The 21584-nt window shown below is 40.3% G+C and overlaps 1 protein-coding gene across 1 annotated transcript in view; it reads left to right on the top strand.

The window, feature by feature from the left end:
- LOC109036532 (zwei Ig domain protein zig-8) overlaps nt 1–21584 on the top strand; it is a 599285-nt gene that overhangs the window by 497394 nt on the left and 80307 nt on the right. The window contains exon 3 of the mRNA XM_019050817.2: nt 20554–20764. Within this exon, the coding sequence (XP_018906362.1) occupies nt 20554–20764 (211 nt within the window). The remainder of the gene's footprint in view (nt 1–20553; nt 20765–21584) is intronic.

Raw genomic sequence — 21584 nt, 5'->3', positions numbered from 1 at the left:
CAGTTATGCACCTATTTCCTCATACATTATTCAGATATTTTATAACAAACATCAAACTAAACTCTCCGACAAATTTGAAGAAAAACAATCCAAATTATCTCACTAAATTCGGTTTAATTAAAGAAAATGTGGCCACGACAAATAAAGCTCACACGACGTTCATCCTTAACGCTGCAGTGTATACAATTGTTTTTAGACAAATATAAAATGTCTTGAAAAAAACTCATTTCTTACTTTCTAACTTAGATATGAAACTTCGGTCTAGAACTTAAGATTAACAACCCTAATTTCTAACATCGTAAAAGGACGCCACAAAAAGTTTTTTTTTTCTTGTTTTTTAATTAAGATTTATCTAGTTTGAGAAAAAAACATATTTTTGTCACAAATTTTTGCAGATGAATAAAGATCACGTTTAGAACTGTGCATAGTTAGAAACGGACTGTTTTCTCGGAGTTGAAGTCTACGAATTTTAAAGTAAAAGGAGCACACGTGACTACGCACAGCGGAGCATTGAGAGTTTACGTCTCGCGCTATCGCCCTTTCAATTTTGCGCGTATGCAACACGGACATCCATCAAGTACGAATAGTTGTATCTCTGCGCCGTATTATCGTGAGCCCATCTTCTTGCTCTGCTTCCATATTTTTTTTGTGTCCGTTTGTCTTAACCGCAGGTATATTTTGATGATCAGATAGTTTTCCTTATCAAGAATAATTCGGTAATCAACTTCAAATGTTTAGTGCCTCGAAAACTTATTCCGCAAAGTAAACCAGCGTTGGAAGGTGGTGTGAAGTGACTCGAGAGACTACAATTAGAAATGACCATCTTGCCTCGATTTATGAAATCGGATTTTCCATTCGTGCGAATTTATTTTAAGCTCAGGTCATGGAACAAATTACTCGCAGCAGTTATTGCCAACGCTACGATGCGTTTCGAATACCTCCAGAGTTTGGAGTTCGAACGCTGCAACTTTTTTCTCCTTCATTCGATGTAATTAAAAAAAGGAAAATTACAGAAAAAAACCAAGTAACTGCGTCGACTGAAATTTTCCCCGCGCCCTGCCTTGCCACGTGGAGATGCGACTGCATTTGAGACGTACGAGTTTTTCAGTTGCTTCGGAGCAATCTGGCAACGTCGACTAGAGAGAAGCAATATTTTCCCATTAAAACATCATCTCCGCGAGTCGAGACAGGACCACGATTTACGCCGGCCCCCAACTTATTTTTCGAGTTAATTAATATACTTTTAAAAGTTTTATAAAACGCTTCACAAGGTATCGGAATATCGCCCACAGTCACTGCGCTCTGAACAAGCAGTCTCGCTATTTCAAAGCGCCCCTCACAAACCCGTTTACCTGCTTTCAAAAAGCCTCTCAAGTTCAGGAAGCGCAATTTAGAGCCAACAATTAGCAGCTCTGTTCGTCACACCTTGAATAATAAATTCGTGGAAGTCAAGTCCGCACTTTATCGCAAATTTAACATGGAAGATGAAACCTACGAATTTAGCTCCAGTCGTGAAATATTTTATGAATTGCTTATCACTCGGTCTGAATGAATTCAAGAATAAAAGCGGGACTTCAAGAATTCGACAAATCGCGCTGAACCAGTCCATGATTGTTTCCATTCTGTAGGGTGCATTCCGGTACCAGCAGTCTGATTATTGGAATGGATAGATAAAGCGATAGACAAAACAATAGACAAAGAAGACATAAGGAGTATGGAGCTATCCCATTGGTTGAAATGAGTGGTTCTCATAGACTAAGGGCGAAAATAATGGACTAACTAAATGGTCTATCTCGTTGGTTATTGTTAGTTAGTCTATTACCTACCTCTTTTGTCCGTTACAACCACCCGTTTCCATCAAGAGAATCCCTCCATATCCTTTTTGTCTTCTTTGTATATAGCTTTGTCCAATAATTTCAAAAATCAGCCCGCAGATGGTAACATTTTTAAGCCTAATTGTTGCAGATCAATCTTGCCACCGACTAAATTGTGAGTTTCGGCATCTGTTTAGCATAGACCAGTCAACATATTAAAATATACTCCTCCTTGTCGTGAGATGACCTTGCAATTCTTGATAATAAGTGGTATAACTTGAGGCTAATTACTAGTTATACACGGAAATTTTAGAGAAGAAACATTCTCTGTAGAGTTTGAATCAATGACATGGATTAGCCATTATCTAGTTCTGATTTTTGTAACTTGTAGATCGGTAAAAGATACTAAGTTGCATACAATCGTCACGGAATAGCTTTTAAATTCATCAAATGTAATTTAAAAGTGCTAAAAAAAAGAAGAAGAAACATTCTTGTATAAATTGTCAACTGCATGAAAAATGTATGTATCTTTAATTGGACTGCGTAAAGCAGAAAGGAACCAAGCTACATCAGCTTTTGCCAAATTTAAGTGGGTAATTTAAATTTTTACATGATAACGGTTGAGCGGATTTTTGTGTAAATATCACTGAAATATTCTGCATAGTACGAAGCGAGTTCCTTAAAAGTTTCAAAGGAATACACACAAACGTTCTCTTGCATAAAATTAAATTGCGAATTGAAAGTAATCTACAGGAAAAGTTCCGTCAAAATATTCCTTAACCAATTGAAAATAAAACTCAAAAATAAAGTCTAAAAGAATTTTCCGAAGAATCTTATAATTTCATCTTGCTTAAATTGTTGTAATTGTTGTATAAATTGTAAATTTGACTTGTGCCAGAGCTTTTAACTATAGGCTGTATGCATCAATAAATTCTATCTATCTACCTACTGCCCAGTTTTTGCCGATAGCTGATGTGGTTTGATTCATTCCTGCTATGAGCGGTCCAATTTTTCAGAGATATAAAGATTGGCTCTACTACTAGGGTCTCTACGACCAATATAAAGCCGGGCAATTTCACCTGAGAACGGCAACTATCAGTTAATTGTTGGCACAGCAGGGCAAGGATGGCGGGATCAACATTTTGCATATCAAAACGTTTTCATATTTGACCCGCGCCGGGCCGCGGGGGAGAGGGGGGGGGGGGGGGGGGGGGGCGTCTCAAGTCTCCAGCAGAGCTGTAAGCAGCGAGATCACCAGAAACCCTATTAACATCAAGTTTGAGAAACCCATTCGAGAGCAGATAATAGCTACTCGGCATAATCAAAGCGAGCGGTCTCGCTTTACCGTTAAAATCCAGGAAATGAGCCCGACTTGGACCCTTGAAATTCATGCGGTTGCCCTCTTCTTGATCATCGATTAGATTGCCTTTTAATAGCTTCCTCTCCGGGCCGCTGAAGCGAATCCCCGCGACGTTCCTGTTTATTCGCAAATGAGAGCGCTTCCCGACATTGCGACTTTTTTCAACTGTGACATTCTGCCTGTCGCAAAACTAGAGTCCCTATATACCGAGAGTCAAGACAACACCCTTCATAGAGTCACAAACGGGAATAAAGATTACAGAAATTGAACGTTCTTTGTAATCTTTGATCGGCCCATTCTAAAATTCCTTTCTCCGTTCCTTCTCTCATTCCGTTTGTTCCTTGCCGAACCCGTAATTCCCTGGTCCATTCCAGATTATAATCTTTGCAATCGGTGAAAATGTAATCTTTATTCCCGTTTGTGACACTGTGAAGGCTTAAAATATGGGAACCAATCAGAAATGGATTCACATTGTCTTGACTCTCAGTATAAAGGGACTCTACGCAAAACTAGCTGTCCTTTCCTGAAGCTCCTCTAGTCCACCATTGCGCTGCCGTGCTAAGCAAGAACGCCGTAAATCCATAAATATTTTCCCTCGTTTTTGGAACTTAACACTTCATAAAACAAAAACTGTTTTACACATGTACCTAAATTTTTCAGGTTAAGTTCTTGATAGTATTTGCGAAAAAATTCTGTAAAATCATTGTCCCAAGTTACACAATATTTCCTGCTATGATACATTGTTTCCAAAAATGTAAAATGGCGTTTACGGCGTTTTTGCGTTGCACGGCAGTGCGGGTGGTTACGATTATAATTGGTTCCATAGCTTGTCGAAAATTGAGCGATCCCATCGGTTTGTTTTCAATGTGAATCCGTTAGGAAGGATCGTAATCGTGTTGTTAATCTCTTGGGTGGCTCTTGAAATTACGCTGCTTTTGAAGTCAATTCACGGACAAGATTGATCTTACTCTAATACACACTTGCCCCATTTACGATTAGGCCAAGAATCAGATTGTGCGTTATTTAATTTCACCTCTGAATTTTAGGACCTATTCGGATAGAAAGCTTAATTTTCAGGCAACATTTCAAATGCCAACGTCTAATATTTGTGACTTTACGTAGTTAGCGGAGAATGAAATCATAGCTCAGACCGTGTTGGAAAGTGTTCATTTGTTGATGTGTCCTTCAAAATGTTCTCGATAAGCTTAAAAAAAACCCCTTGATTTTACAATGAATCTCCTACAGGCCAAAAGGATTTGCGATCTAAAGACTTCTCCGTACTTAAAATTTTGCAATAAAAAAAAAAAAAAAAAAAAAAAAAAAAAAAAAAAAAAAAAAAAAAAAATTGTTACAATTGGTCTATTCTAAAACAAACTCCTAAGCTAAAGAAAAGCTTTCAAAATTGAGACTATAATAGAGGGAATCTCTCACGTCAAGTTATGAGTCCACCTTCTAATCCAGGTAAACTCGCCATAATGCACAGATAGGAAGAAAATACATTCATGGTGTTGCTAATGCTGCAGCTTTGAAGTTCCTCTACAGATTGGCAACCCTACTGGACTATTTTTTCCCTATCTGTACATGGAGAGTTTGACTTATTGTAAGAGCACCCTCTCACCATAGCATAAGCGATCTGCTCTATTACTTCCTCAACTTTGAGAGCTTTTTAGAGCTCGGGAGTTTGCTCAGGGGGAATTAGTGGCACCATCGTGTTCCTCAGAAAATTCTCCGTAGGAAAAAATTCTCAAATTGCAAATCCCTGTCGCATGCAAGAACTCCATTAGAACTCCTCGAGAAGTCTTTGATAAGGTGTCATGAACTATTTGAGAGTCTCCGGCGATTTTTCCCTGGTCTGGCAAGTCTGAGATCCGAGAAAGTTTCCATGGAAGTATCAGATGGAGGAATCATCAGTTTATCCAGTGCTGATCGCGTCACTTCAATCTTACTCTTTCGCGAAGATCTTTTTCAATTTAATCCGCTTCGCCTCTCATTTTATGCTAATAGCGTCACGTTCATCATGCACCGATCGGCGCTGTCTTGGCGGAAACGAGGCATGTTAAATGAAATGAGTAAATTTATGAAACGAATAACAAACTGTATATTTTTATCAACCCAGTCGAGCATATGCACCGTCACTGCTTCCGTCCTTTTCTCCAAGGGCGAGGCGTGAAGGATCGATTATTTATAATTCCCCATTTGAAGTTGTGGTGAAGAATCGATTATTAAGGTGTTCGCTGTGAACACTCTATTTATCGATCCTTTTCTATAAATTAACATGACAAATCAATCGATATATCGCAAAGCACGCCACGCCACTGCTTCTCTCCAACTCCAGTGCCGTTCCAGTTCTAACGGTTAGATTGACGTGTTCAGCGACGGAATATCTTAAAACCCCCATTCTTGAAACTTGAGTAGCTCAATAGTGAATAAGGTCACTTTCGAGACTGTTCTTTATTCTTATTTTCAGCATACCAGCAGTCCAGTAGCGAGGCGTTGACGATCGATTATCGATATTTCCCCATTTGAAGCTGTCGTAAAGAATCAATAATTGGGATGTTTCTTGCGAACATCATGTGTATCGATTCTTACCCATAGGTTTAAAGTACAGATCGATCGATCTATCGCATAGCACGCCACGCCGATGTTAGATATGTGCTTAGTTGACTATATCTCTTGCGTAACAGACTCATTTCACCAATAAACCGAGAAAGGGAGACTCTCGAATGATTTAAGGTGATTCGTCAACCTCAAGTGACGTGCTCTAACTGGCGTGCGATATATCGCAATGATTAGGTAAAAAATCTCGGCAGATTTTGAATTTTTGGCCAAACAAAGGATGACAGCCCCTACGCAGAGCCTAAAGAATCATTGTAAGCCCAAAAATCGGCAAAATTCAGGGAAATTAAAGCAGAATAGACTTTGGGATATAACCTCGCATTCGATTCAGCTATCGATTTCTGTATCGAATGCGAAGTTTTTTTTCAAACACTATTCTGCTTTAATTTCTCTGGATTTTGCCGATTTTTGGGCTTACAATGATTCTTTAGGCTCTGCGTAGGGGCTATCGTCCTTTGTTTGGCTAAAAATTCAAAATCTGCCGAGATTTTTGACCTAATCGATGCGATATATCTGATGCCAGTTTTACCACGTCAATTGAGCTTGACGAATCACCTTAACAATCGATACCTCGAAATCCATCGCGAGCATCTCGCAGGAGCGTGAGAAGGTCAAGGCGGTAAAAATGGCAGCCTCGGACACTTAGGGGAAGCCGCTAAGGTGAGAACACTCCAAGTTCCCACGGAATCGGAGGCTGGTAACGGAGGCTCCGTTACGGGAAACTAGTTTAAGGGAAATTATTTTTCAATAGAAGAAAACTGAGGAAGATTCGCAACCCGTCACGAGCGTCTGGAAGTTTTATTTGTTTTGATGAGCGGACTCCGGCAGAGACTCCCGGAAAATTATTCTTCGGGAAAAATGAAATTGTTTGACCCAGATTTCATTAAGTAGATTTGTGGGAGGTGGATAAAAAACCGATTTCCCGAGGCTGCCTCGCAACTAGTCCGGCGCTGTTGCCTGATCCCGGTGTTAAATTCAGTTTGCCGACTCCTGAGATACATGACAAAAAACAGTTTAATCCCGCGAAAGGCTGCAAAATACATGAATGAAATGGAAATCCACAAGTAAAGTTAATAACTTACTTAGTTTCCGAAGCCGTGTTCCGGTTCTCGGTTTAATTTTTGTTTTTTGCAACCCTTCCACAAATTAATTTGTTATTGTGATTTTTGGCTGATGAAATGTTAATTGAAAGATAGAGGAAAGGGTTCAGCGAATCTCGCGAAAGGCTGCAAAATACATAATGAAATGAAAATCCATAAGTAAAATTAGTAGTTTACTTAATTTCCTGAGCCGTGTCCCGGTTCTCAGTTGAATTTTTGTTTTTTGCAACCCTTCCCCAACCTAATTTGTTACTGTGATTTTTGGCTGATGAAATCTTAATGGAGGACAGGGTTCAGCGAATCTCGCGAAAGGCTGCAAAATACATGAATGAAATTAAAATCCACGAGTAGAGTTAATAACTTACTTAATTTCCGAAGCCGTATTCCGGTTCTCAGTTTAATTTTTTGTTTTTTGCAACCCTACCCCAAATTAATTTGTTACTGTGATTTTTGGCTGATGAAATGTTAATTGAAAGATACAGAGGACGGGGTTCAAAAATGCAGGTTTCACTGGAAAAAAATACAATGGATCTATAAGAGTCCATACTCTTTAAAACATTGACAAGAAAAAATACTCTTGATTAAATCGGATTTTTGCTTGAATCAAAACAAAATCAGCTCGAATTAAGAGCCTTGGTTCTTGATTTAAGCTAAAATCCGATTGAATCAAGAGTATTTTTCTTGTCGATGTTTTTAAGCGTCCGGATTCTAGATCCAATGTGTTTTTTTTTTTCCAGTGTTTGCATCGATGAAAGCTCGGTTGCGGTGTTTTTAGGTGGCTGCGCTATCAAAATTTCTTTCATAACAACATTTCTCTCGCTTTGAAAGGTACAGCCAAGTACTAAGTTTTTAGATTTTTAAAATTGTCTACTGTTTTTATCCAACTGAAGAAGGCTGAGTTTTCAGCCGAAACGTTTTGTTGGTATTTATGTAAAAATTAGCCTTCTTGCCCGCTTTTTGAATTGTTATGATCGTATACCGACAAATACACCTTAAAATGACTCTAAAAGATTATGCCATTAAAAAAATTCCAGCATTCCCTCGTTTCCTATGCATTTTTGCAAATCGCTCATTGAAAAGGGCAGAAAGTGGTAAGGTGCTCAGAACTTTTGTCGTTCCTTGATGATGGTTTCACGATTAACTTCAGCGTGCTCGCAGACAGTATTGTGTCTTCTGTATTATTAATATCGGTAAATGTTGCACTCTTCGACCCAAAAGTAATGAAAGGTCGGCGTCGATCGGGTAAAAAACGGCGACGCTGCCACAAAATGTCCTCTCTTTGGTCATCGTGATACGGTAATAAGTAGTCAGCGTCACCTCTCAATTCTCAATCGTTTACGAGCACTATGTAATTATCTCACAGAATAATACGCCTCCAGCACTTTGATTAAATGGGTTTTACATACTTTCAGGATTTTTACGTAAAAAAGTTTGAAATCGAAGGCTTTTTCATAGGAATCACTGTCCTATCTTTCAGTATTTCAGAATGTCATTAAAACATTTTTCAGAGGAAATCGAATGCCTTTAGGTAAGAGGAATGTTGCCGTTCATTCCTCGTCATTTTATGAAGCTTTCGGTAGTAATTTTAAGGGACACGTTTCCCTGATTTCATTTAAAGAAAAGCTAACTTCCAGGGAAATTTGCAACTCTGTGTCAGAGGTGTTTCGCAGCTGGACCCTCAGCTATAATTTTTAAATACAAAACTTCGAAAAAAGTAATTTAAAAAGTGTTTCGTTAAAATTGTCTCTGAATTTTCTCCTTTCGTGAAAAATATTTGTTTCGAGATTGAAGAAATAAGTAACAGCTGTCCTTTTTCCTAAAATAAAAGAAAAAAATAAAAGATTCACGTAGGGCAATAATTGAATAGTTCAGAGAATGGACATGCCAAGTGACATTACTTTGGAAAAACTCGAGATATAATTAATTATTTTAAGCAGACCTGGTCCCGAAGTATTCCATATGTAGATACGCCAGTAAGGCTCTGGAGAATTTTTCAATCAATTTAGATTCGTCCCTCTCAAAATTATCACCCTTACAGAATTTTCAATCGTAATTTTTTCTCAAAACTACAAAAATCGTGTAAAAACATGGGTATTAAATTTTTTTAATCGTTAAACGCTTAACTGAATAAATATATCTCTTGATATTATAGAATGTTTAATTGTCCATAGTATTTTTGTATTTTAGCTTATTTTAACAATTCTGTTGGACAAACCGGTCAATATTTAACCATATTTTCGGTTCATGTAGTCGGATTACCAGGTAACGAAGTCATAAAGTTTTGAAACTTAGAAAATCTATGGGAAAAACTCATCACATGAACCGAAAGGATAGTTATATACATGAGCCAAATATTCAGTTTGACGAGCCAAACTCAAGGCCAATTTAGAACTGTTTCATAGCTCATTTCATCGAACTCTCTTTTTCTAACGTTCGTTTATCATGTTAAGAGCTCAAGCACCCGGTTATGTATATTTTTCGCCTCAAGACAAAGCTAATATTGAGAGAAACCAGGATGTTCACTCTATCCATTAAAACGAAGCGAAAAACTCGACAATGAAACACCAAACGCTCTCTCCGCTGTGCTCTCACTGTCAATAAGTCGAGTTTTAACTCCAAATTGGATTTGAAGGCAGAAAGTTCCACTTCCTCAACAGCTCTCTTTCCCGCTTTCTTCCCACCGATTTATTTTTAAACGTCAAAATTCGCGCGGATTGTGGCTTGAATAAAGCGGTTACTTTTCGGAGCTGAGGTGGATTACCGAAGAACGGTGACAATAGAAAAAGAACAAATAACAAACGAGAAACTTAGCGGAGGAACTGTATAAATAAGACTCGGAGAAGGCGAAATACGCCGATAATACAGACAATTTCATACTTTTGAGAGTGCAGATCTCTTAGCAGTGTAAGAGGATTACCTTTCGAAGTAAGCGAAAAATCTTTTGAACTGATCATTTGATTGTGCGAATAATTGTGTGGTGTAGTGCTTGTGTTAATTATTAAAACGTGGCAGTTCATTAAGACTTAGCTGGAAAAAATTGTGATTTTTTTACCGAAAGAAGACTCGGCGATCAGATCTATTTCTGTACTTCCGTAATTATGATTCTTCACAATCTTAAAATTGTTCGTTACTTTCATCGGAGACCACTGACTTTCAACGATTAAAAATTTTGATTTCGATACACAGTAACTGAAAAATTTTAAATACGCTCTCTTAAATCAGCGATTTTTCGTTCTCAATTCTAATATCGCTGGCTAAAGAATCATACCACCTATCCGCAAACTAACACTTGTACAATTTCGGAGTTAGATCTGCAATTATTTCATACATAACAGCTTATTCTAAGATATTTGAACCGCGGAATGCGGCAAAGTCGCCGAATCATTTTCGCCAAATGGAATGGTCAATGGAAACTCCAATAGAACTCCATTCGAAGGTTGCCAAATCGACTCAAAAAATTAATTTTTTACAAAGTTATATATATATATATATATATATATATATATATATATATAAGTCGCTTTACAACGCACTCTGGCGTTCTACGACACCCAAACGCCACATATGCCTGTCCTCCCAGAGGTTATCGGGCAACTGACACCGCAACATCTCTTCGTCAACGCCCTGCCGCCAACCCTTTACGGGACGTCCCCGTCGCCTCTTCCCAGGTGGTATACCCAATCCAAAACTTGTTTGGGACAAAGTTATACCTGGGTAATTTTTATCGAACATTCTTCTGATTTTTGCATGAAATCTGAGGAAAAATCAGTGAAATTTTCGGTCAGGAATGGGGAAATTTGACAAAAATGAAATGAAGTTACCTTTCGTCAGGAAAACGACGAATTGTCAGTTAGACCGTTCGTAATTGTTCCTAAGCCCTCGAAATGCTGCCGGAGAATCGGAATATGGGGGAGGGGGGGGCTGGACCGTGAGGTGGTCAGAGATCATAGCCCCCTACTTGAAATAGAAACTTGTGAAAAGTGAGGATAAGCATGTGGCCTGTCCATAATACGCCAAGTAATCGCGCTAAGGTTAGAGTCGACTTTCTCTGACAGCCTGTTCTCCACTCCAGACTTTGCGTTTTTTCAGCAGCGCAGAATAATTATGACTCTTTCTGACGCGAGTCCCGAGTCATTCGCCGAGCTGAAAGTTGGCTGATGACTCGAGACGGAGGAAACGGCGCGGGGAGAAAAAAAGCTGTCGGGGTGATCCTCGCGCTACGTCGCGTCGCCGTCTGAGCGCGGGCCGCATTAATCCGCGCTTTAAAAAGTCGTTACCGAAAAAAAGGAACATAACAATTTTTCCGTTAGCCGCGGCTTGCCTCCACCGGGGAGGGGGGGGGGCTATGAATAATCGGGGCTGAGCATAAACATTGGTGGATTTACATAAATTTCCCGGGCGTTATTTATTCACGAGGTGTGCCGGGTCCTGGTTCTTCGACGCCGACGCCGACGCCGGGTGCGGGTGCCGACTCGATGTAATTCAAATTTTAACTCGTTCTCGTAATGCATCCTCAACGTGTTCTTCCCGCGCGTCCTCCGGGCAGGGTTCCTGGAGCGCCGCGAGGGCCGCGCCCAGGCCAAGTGGCACATGTCCATCCCACCATTGCCAAGACTTCCGGGCTGTTCCTTTTCTTACAGACGGGTGTGCAATACTGCCGTATTAAGGAAGAACGCCGTATGGATTGCATTTTGCAAAATGGAACCAAGAAGATTCCAATGCTGCTAAGATTGTGCAACTTACAATCTTTGTAATGAAATCACTGACATTATGCAAAAAGTTAAATTTCCAAAGGTAATTTTCGTCTAGACGTCATGTCCAGGCAGTTATGCTGGTATGGACATGTGCAAAGAATGTCGGAGGAGAGGTTGCCCAAACAAGTTTTGGATTGGGTACCACCTGGGAAGAGGCGACGGGGACGTCCCGTAAAGGGTTGGCGGCAGGGCGTTGATAAAGAGATGTTGCGGTGTCAGTTGCCCGATAACCTCTGGGAAGACAGGCATATGTGGCGCTTGGGTGTCGTAGAACGCCAGAGTGCGTTATAAAGCGACTTTATATATATATATATAATTTTCGTCTAGAATTTATAGATTATTGGGGGTATAGATAAATTTCGATAAGATGATCAGGCTATAGTTGCAAGGTTAAAAAGTTGCACAATCTTAGCAACATTGGAATTCTTGTGGTTCCTTTTTGCAAAATGCAATCTATATCAGCCATCAGGCGTTGCCAAATCTCTTGCGACAAATCACGAACTTTTTTGAAATTTTGTGAATATTTCTATTCCAATTTTTCGGTTTACTTCGGTATATTAAACTTGCAAATCGATCGACGAACCCATGAATCGATCGACAAATCCAAGACTATTTCGAAAAACCCATGAATCAATCGTCAGGTTCGTGAATCAATCAACAAAACCCGTGAGTCGATCAACAAACCCATGAATCGATCGAATTTCGTCCGTCGAATTGGTGTCGATCGAATCACGTCGATCGGTTCACGTTCTTACTCTTCGATCGATTCATGTCGATCTAATCCATTCCCTCCACTATATATCGTAATTTATATAAACCGAACCGCGGTATAGGAACGTGTAACAAACTTTATTTCAGTACATCGACGGTTAGAGCAAAACGCCGCCCGTATATTTCAAGTTATAGAGGAGCGTCAGACGACACCGGAGTGCGAAGTCCTCAAATCGGGAGCGCATGGCATGAATGTTTACGGGACGCAAATAAGGAGTTTATGTTTTCCAAGGAAGCCCGGAAGTTCTGCTCCCGGAAGAGTCACGGTGGCGCTGCGCGCGGCGGGGATTACGGGTGGCGCTTTTTGACCGCGTAAAAATCGGAGCGGGAATTTATCGCTGATTTCGGTGGCCGGAGCACTGTCTCCACCGAAGCCCGAACGTGTAGCAATAAAATATAGACGTCGTCACCCTAATCCCCGCGCGGCCCCCGGCCCGGGGAGTTTATTGAAATCATAAATAACTCTAAAAACGCACTTATTCCGGTCTTGCCCGGAACAATGATTAATACGCTTCCGAAATGTTTCCTCCTCTTTTTCCCACCGCGATGATTGATAAAGTTGATGTGCGAGTCGAGGTGATGATGGATCGCCCCGCGGTGGAGGTAGCGTTGTCTCGTGGTCCTTCCGGCTCAGATCCGTCTTCGCTCGCCGCGGAGAGTTCGCTCATTTACAAGACCGGACTCCCGGGGAATGAGCAAAAACCCACCTTGACTCCCCGAAGAGCCGTGCCCGAGTCAACAGGGTATGAAATCCATTATTCGAGCAAAGCAGCGCGTTATCTCGTGATTTCTTTGTAGGCGGATCCAGGCTCTTCGAACGGTAGAGGAGCGTGAGGTGGGACTGGGAGGCTCCCCATCTCCCAGAAAATTTTCAAAATTTTAAAGCATCTTATATCGTCACATTCCGGTCAAAGTATCACAAGCACCATGCAAAATGGAGATGTTCCATATGTGAAAAATTTGCGATTTGACTGATGATTCTTACGTAAAAGTTCGCGAGAAACAAGATGTTGCCACTGGTTTTCTCTGAAATCAACTCCCAAGCTCAAAAAAAGCTCTCAAGGCAGCAGGCAGGAACAGTTCAAAATTTCGCCGCCATTCGACTTTTTTTACAGAGAAATTACAGAGGATAGCGTGGGATATCCCCTCCATTTTAGCCTCAAGAGCCTTGAGAGCTTTTTTTTAACGTGGGAGTTGATTTCAGAGAATCCAGTGGCACCATCGTGTTTCTCGCGAACTTTTACTTAAGAATCAACAGTCAAATCGCAAATTCCTCAAACATGCAACATCTCCATTTTAAAGCATCTTATAATTCTTATATCGTCACATTCCGGTCAAAGTATCACAAGCACCATGCAACGTTTTAGAATTCCTGCTGCCATTTTATATTTTTTTCATAGACAGTTAAAGCAAAAATCATGCGAGGTAACTTGAAATTTAGCAGTTAAAAGGTTGACATGCCTTATTGATGGAGCAATTTACTCGAGTTAGGTTCCAACCTAAGAATACAACTATACCAACTCTGGTGTGTTGCACAGTATCACGCGCATTTGAAGGCGTTTTATGATGGTCCGACCGCGACCCATGAAGAGTTGATGTGCTAACTTTGGGAGTTGTTTGCTCTGCATATTTTCACCTTCTGGCCGAAATATCACAAACGCCATGCGACGTTTAGAAATTTACGTCGCAATTTTATTTTTTCACAGGGAAATTGTTCAACGAAGCTGTCTGAAAATTGCACTGAATTTTCATTGCGCTACCGATAAAATTCAGTGAAATTTTCAAACAGATTCAACCAACAATATCTCTGTAAAAAAAATCGAATGGCGGCGGAAATTTTGAACTGCTCCTGCCTGCTTTTTTCCTTGCAAAACCGGGGGGGGGGGGGGGGTACGCCCCCTAGTTTTCATAGTTTAACATGAATGTTTTAAGAGACATTAAGCACTGAGTGAATCACAGAATAGTTTTGCTCATTCAAGGTAGTTTGAACACTTTCCTTTGGATTTGTATTTCTTAGAGCAGGCAGAACTATACTTTCATGAAACACGTTTGAACGTTGGTGTGAAGAAAAACACTTGAAAGTTCGAGCTTTCAAGGGCACTGAGGGCTGAAAAAGACTATTGTATCACCACGCCATTGAAAACCGCTACAGCTTTATTTGATTGCTTCCCGAAGTCTATTAATTTTATTTTGTTCATTTCCTTTAATATTTTCTTTTCTCGGATTCATTCGAGTCAATTTATCTTCCTATCATTCGAGATGTGATATAACACTCCCCGACTCTCCCACGCGGAGACTACCAACTCATCTGGAAAAATGACAAAGGAAGAGAAGTGAAGTCGTTTCGAAAGCTTTTGTGAATCCTCTCGTTTGATCAAATTTCATGTTCAGATGCACTCCGGAGTTGGCTTTTTATAGTGTCATTTTATTGCTGAACTTAAAAACTCCTCAATTACCTTTACGAGCAAATGTTGTTCTTGTGCGACAAGTTTTTCTTTGGTAGGGCCCAGTTTTAGAAATCGTATACCTTGCTGAGTGCACTGAGGAAATAGTTTCGGGCAGAAAACACCTAACTCGTTCTTCCGTCCAAACAAGCGTGGTTAGACATTCTTAGAGGAGATATTGATAGTAAATAGGGGCTGTTGAGAGACTCGGTAACTCTTTATCAGCTGCTCTGACAAGTTTTTCCCCTCTCGTCAAGCTCTTATTTTTTTACTGTATTACTTATAACAATTGTGTTCAACTCCAAGAGTGATCCGAGAAAATGGTAAGAATAAAACATTTAAGGAGACCACTTCAGAATCATATGTTTTAGTTTAATCATTGCATGATTCAATCATTGAGGCATTGAAAGTGAAGTAGACCGGGGGGAAATGATGGACTAATCTCAAATGGAGGTCCGCAACGAACACCTCAATAATCGATTCTTCACCACAGCCTCCAATGGGGAAATATCAATCATTGGACTAAAATTTGCAATTTGGAACTATACATTCTAGCCCGGTTTAAAAACAACGTACGTGCCATTAGTTTCCCTGTGCACATAAGTGTTTTTCCAGAAAAGCCAGAATTTATAGTTCCGAATTGCAAAATGCAGTCCAATTGATCATTCACCCCTCGCCTCTGCTCTGCTCTAGGATGAAGCTCCAGAGAGTAACTTTCGTCTTCCACCAACGCAGAACATGTTTGAAGAGCTAACCTCAATCAGGAAACTATAAGCACCTGCATAAAACACCTTGCCAACGTCTCTTGACAGTTGGATTACATTTTGCAAAAAGGAACCAGGGGCATTCCAATGTTGCTAGGATTGCGCAACCAACATTCGTTGCAGTAAAATTACTGAAATCTCGCGACAAATTAAATTTACAAAGGTAATTTTCTTCTTGAATTTACAGTTTATTGGGAATAAAGACAAAATTTCTTTCGATGACCGGTCTATATTTGCAAGGGGAAAAAGTTGCACAGTCTTAGCAACATTGGAATGCTCTTTGTTCCTTTTTGCAAAATGCAATCCAGTTGAGAAAGGGTATACCTGGAACCAAGCGCTACCATTAAGTAGATTGAGTTTCACCTCTTAGGTTTTTTTTTTTTTTTTGCTCGTGTGGTTCCACCGTAAGATAACTGTCAGCAATCTATTCATAAACGTAAAAGCCAGACGATCTTATTCGTCGCAGTGGCGTGGCGTGAATGATCGATTTTCGATATATCCCCATTTGAATCCTATGTAAAGAATCGATTATTAAGGTGTTCGCTGCGAACACCCTGTTTATCGATCCTTTTCCATAGGTTTAAATGCTTAACAATCGATACATCGCAATTCACGCCACGCCACTGATTTGTGGAGGTCTCTTTAATTGCGTTCAAATTGCAACATGTGTTCTAAAACGGTCATAAGCTCATTTAAGCGTCCTTATTTATTTGATCTCTTCCGTGAGGATGGTTTAAGTTCCCTCATTGCTTCAAAGATGAGATTTCCTAAGCGTCAACGCCGTAAAACTCGGAAGAAAACTTTAAAAACAGACGTGTGTTCACATCAAAATTCAAGTCGAGGAACAGTATCATAAAGTTGCGAAGAAACTTTAACGTCAAAGAACGGTGAGATCAGTTTTCGGAACCCCGACAATCTCCAGGGCCTCTACACTATTCTCATAGCTTTGATCGATCGATGTACATGTACATCAGCATTTTGAAAAGCTAGGCATTAAAATGCAGCTTCCTCGATGCACCGAACCAAAAATGAAAAAGAGGTATATATTCAATCGTGTAAACAAAACTCATACATTTTATTTAAGTGCTTTAGAATGTTCAAAAAACTTAAACACGCTCTCTGAGAAAAATACTTCCGGGAAATCTGCGCTAAAATTAATAGAAGCATTAAATTTGGTATTCATAAATTGTAGTAAGCTAACTAAAAATAGACCCAACTCAGATAATAAATCAACGGACAGTACCAATAACAAAGATTTACTTTAAATGATAATAAATAATCATTTTTTCCATCAGTATAGCTTAAGTATAGTTTGTGTATCTTAGATGTAATATCGAAACTACATAAGCTATTACATCATAATACTCATTTTATCACCTAAAATACATTCTTCTATCTCTCAACTTTGCTAATGTTTATTAAACACTGGAAAAAAACACATTGGATCTAGAGTCCAGACTCTTGAAAACATCGACAAGAAAAAATACTCTTGATTCAATCAGATTTTTGCTTAAATCAAATTGAGAGGTTTGGTTCTTGATTTAAGCAAAAGTCCGATTGAATCGGGAGTCTTTTTTCTTGTCGATGTTTTTAAGAGTCTGGACTCTAGATCCAATGTGTTTTTTTCCAGCGAATATAATTCTTATATTTATTAATGTAAGTATATTTAAATGCTGTTTCATTAGTACAGCACTTAAATATTATTAAATATATTCCATTTCCTTCCAATTCATGCCGTTTCAAACCTGTTTTCGATTAACCTGGTGTAATGGTTAAGTGATTTTTATCGAAAACGTGACAACGAGGGCGCCGCTGACCGCGACGCGGCGGTGGCACATCCCTCAACGCGCCTAATCTAAACGACACCGAGGAACAAGAATAAAAGCCGTCAGATTAAGAGGGTATCTTGTTCCGGGAGGGGCGGCGAGACCCCCGTTTTTTTCCCTCCCCTTCCCGCCCCTCTTAAAGAGTTTTTACGACGTAACAATGCTCACGCCCGGCTCTCCCAGAGCTATAAAGCAAATCTAGGAGCTTCCTCCGGCATTCACGTTATCAGCGGGACTGAAAATATAATATCCGGCCGGGAGGTGGCGCGCTCTGCCGGGCCCGATCGCTTGACGCCCCGCGACAGCACCTTTTTATGACGTCATTTATTATTCACCGTCTTCTATTTCTCGATGACTCTCGGCAGTGCGACTTCCGGCCTCAGATAACGCGCCGGGGCTCCTGGCCGCGGACGAAGTTACAGTTTTAGACCCGCCGCTCTCTCTTTATCTCCGCCGAGTTTAATTGAAAACGGGGGATACGAAGTATGCCGCCGCGGCAATTATTATGTGCCTCCTCGCCGTCGGCGTCCGTGATAAGGAGGGATTCGCGCGTGTTGCCTGAGGAACGGCTTTTTTTTCCTGGCAGGGCTATCGGGGCTCGCGCGCGGGTCAAAGCTGGAACGAGCGGTGTCGCGCGGGGCCTTTAATGAGATGAAACTGCCGTTTTAAGAGGGTTGCGCCGCGGTTATCGGTGGCTCCGTTCTAGGAGCTCGAATTTGCAACTTTAATCTTCGAAAGCAAGACACGAGAGGCTGGTTGGTCGCTGGTTATCTGAAGGAATCTTTTTTGGAGGGTAGCAAAAATATTTCGACGGTGCAAGTCGGCAATCACATAACTCGGTTTGCGACGTCGCAGATTTTTTGTCATACTTTATTTTTTAAATGGAAAGTTACTCAACCGCAATTCTTTAAAATTGCCGTGATTTTTCCTCTCGGTGCGAAGAAAATTCGGCAAAAACTTCAGTGAATGATGTCAATTTATTCTCCTTTAAAAAATAACTTAGAGGCGGAGATTTTTAGACACCGCAAACGAGTTACGTGATTGCCGACTTACACCGTCGATTTATCGATTTGCTGTTTTTCGATTTGTAAAAATACGCTAAACTTCAACCAAAACTTTTTTCCTTTTGCTCCTCAACATGTAATATGGTATATAACCTTCTTGAGAATAATAAAAAAAAACATGTGTTTGGTTTTTTTTGTGAAAAAGATTTTTGGGGTCAATCTGAACCAAAGCTTGTGAAAATAACCCGAAATTGACAGAAGTATAGCATTATGTCCATCACTCCCCGCAAGGTCTTTAAAAGATATGAAATGTCCAGAATCACGTTCAATTTTTTGACATAAATTAAATTAGTTTTAACGAGCTATATCCGGTTTTTACAAAAGATACTTTGGTCAGCTCACAAAGTCTTTTTCTCGTGGGGGATTGGGGGATCGAATGGGGCATATGCAATAGAATCAATATTTTTTGATCTCCTGAGACCAAAGTCAGGAGATTCGGGACCTTTTGTTGGCTTGGAAATGTGAACCGCCTTCAATTTACGAAGTATACAACCCACAATGTGCGAGCACTTCCACCTGCGAGCACTCTGGACCCCTGAGCGCTGCCCTGTTAGTTGCCGAGTGCAATGTAGCTGAATCAGCACATTTGTAGTCTCAATGCAACTCAGGCCGAAATCCACCCAAAAAAGTTTGGAATCAACTTTTGGGATTTCGGCGGATAATGGCCTAGGAAAAGATTTACCGGAAGCGTGACTTACCGATCACCTTTTCTCATATAAACTTTGTCGTTAGAGGAGTCCCCTGGCAGGATACCCGATATCACACCCCTCGGGCGAACATTTATTACATTTACCCTTCCTTCAAAGTGACATAGATCTATATTAAGCCCTAATGCTCTTCTTTCGGGGCACGGGACATGGGACGTCGTGCCGCGTCGCGGAGCTTATATCTCCAAAATTTTCTGCCCCTCATAGATTTCGGTCCGCGCTCGTGGCTGGCGCTCGCTCGACCCGGAAAAATGAACTTGTTGCTCCGTTGTCAAAACGCTCCGAGCGGTGTTTTACGCAACAGTATTTACTCAGGCTCAGACTCCCTCTCGGCTCATACAGTTCTGTTTGTGTTCGCCCGGGGCTGTCCGAGTAGCCAGTTGTCCCTACAACTTCCGAAAGCTCGGATTCTTCGGCAGTTTTTGTGAGTAATAGAGGATGATTCAAGGCAGTGGCGATTCTCGGATGTTGGCAACCATGATTTTCCTCAATTTGAACGTATGTAATATAATCGATTCTAGGTGAGGCAGCATGTCTCTCACAATCGATATATTCAATGGATATAAATGGAATATTATAGTGTTACCAACTTGCTGGAATCGCCACTGACCCAAGATTAAACATTCAGACTGCAGGAGTGTGTTCTACAGGGTAAGGTAAAGGTTTTTTCTTGCATGAATTTTTTTTCCGAAAGTGACATATAAGGGGAGCATAGCCCCCTCCCCCCTCGCACCAAGTTCTGATAAATAAATTGCGTTTACCGCACTTTGGAAAATGTATTGAGCCGAATCTCATGCAAATTCGCACGCACCGATAATTTGATACGCTGAATTCATTCGTGACATTTGAAACACAAATTCTCAATTGAAAGATGAGTTATAGGGGGTGTCAAGAGGGTTCTCGACTTAAAAAGGCCAATTTACTTGCTTTTTAGCGTATAAAGGGGCTTTTTAAGGATCTTTTTGACCCCAATTTTAACTGAGATTTCGATTTTTCTAATATCTGTAATAAATTTAGCGTACCAAATTTGGAATACAAATACATACCAATTTCCACGAGATTTTGTGAAATACTGTTTCCAAAGTACAGGAAAAACTATTTTGCCCAAGAATTTTGGGGGAAAAATAAAGACGCACAATTTTGAAAACACTGCAATTGAACCGGTTTCCTTCTGTTAAATGCAATCCAAATTATGAAGCATATATCCAAGAAACATCATGTGAATATACTTACTGGCTTATTGAAATGAGGTCTAACCTAACTTGCTCTCTATAGGTAGAATCTTCCGATTGCTCATCTGAATTTTATTTGTTTGTTTGTTTCTTTGTTGCAGGTATCGTGGATTAGGAAAAGGGATTTACATATCCTGACAGCCGGTGTCCTAACGTATACGACGGACCAAAGGTTCCTCGTGATTAGGCCGGACAAGTCCGAGAATTGGACTCTGTCGATAAAATTCCCTCAACTGAGGGACTCCGGCATCTACGAGTGTCAAGTTAGCACCGAGCCCAAGATGAGTCTAGCTTTCAGCCTTAATGTTATAGGTAAGAATTCGATTTAACTAACTTCGTTTGAGGAGCCTGGAGGACAAAACGCATAGCTTTTTGCCATTTCAAGCAATTTGTGTTTAAATTTTCAAAATTGCATGGACCCTTATGGAACGAAGAATATTTGAACTCCATTTTTGATGCTTAAAAATTGGATGTCAGCGGTGAATTTTTCACAAAATATATTCAAAGACTGGCTTTAGTTACAATCATTAACATCTTAATTTTTTTCAAAAACAGCACTTAGGCTAGACGCCTTGTCCTCCAAGCCTTTCATTTAAATTAAGCTATTCACAAAAATACCGTCAATTCCTGGATACAACTGAAGGATCTTCCAGAAAAAGAGCACATGTATTGTGTGCATTCATCGCTGCTAAAATCGAGCAGCTTTCGATGCGTTGCTCTGTCAATCAGTAGCATTTAATTTCATATGTTTGCCCTCTGGAATATTCAACTTTTATGAGGCAATTTTCTTGGATATTGTGGGCAGATTGAGTGAATTCTTACTATAGGAAAAGCACGTGAAGTTTCATTGTCTCAGCAACACTGGATATCAGTGGCGAGGCGTGAGTGATCGGTTATCGATATTTCCCCATTTGAGCTGTGGTGGAGAATCGATTATTATTGTGTTCACTGCGAACACCCTAATAATCGATCCTTTTCCATAGGTGTAAACAGTAGATCAATCGATATATCGCAAAGCACGCCACGCCACTGCTGGATATGACCATAATGGCTGTCCTCGCCAGCTCGTTTTGCCTACCCTGTTTACCTGATAACTCATTTTAAAGATACTTCTATTTATGCTTCGTAAGCG

The sequence above is a fragment of the Bemisia tabaci genome, chromosome 6, assembly GCF_918797505.1.
Source record: "Bemisia tabaci chromosome 6, PGI_BMITA_v3".
NCBI classification, from domain to species: Eukaryota; Metazoa; Arthropoda; class Insecta; order Hemiptera; family Aleyrodidae; genus Bemisia; species Bemisia tabaci.
Note: the sequence above shows the minus strand (reverse complement) of the source record. Positions and strands in the feature narration are given on the sequence as shown.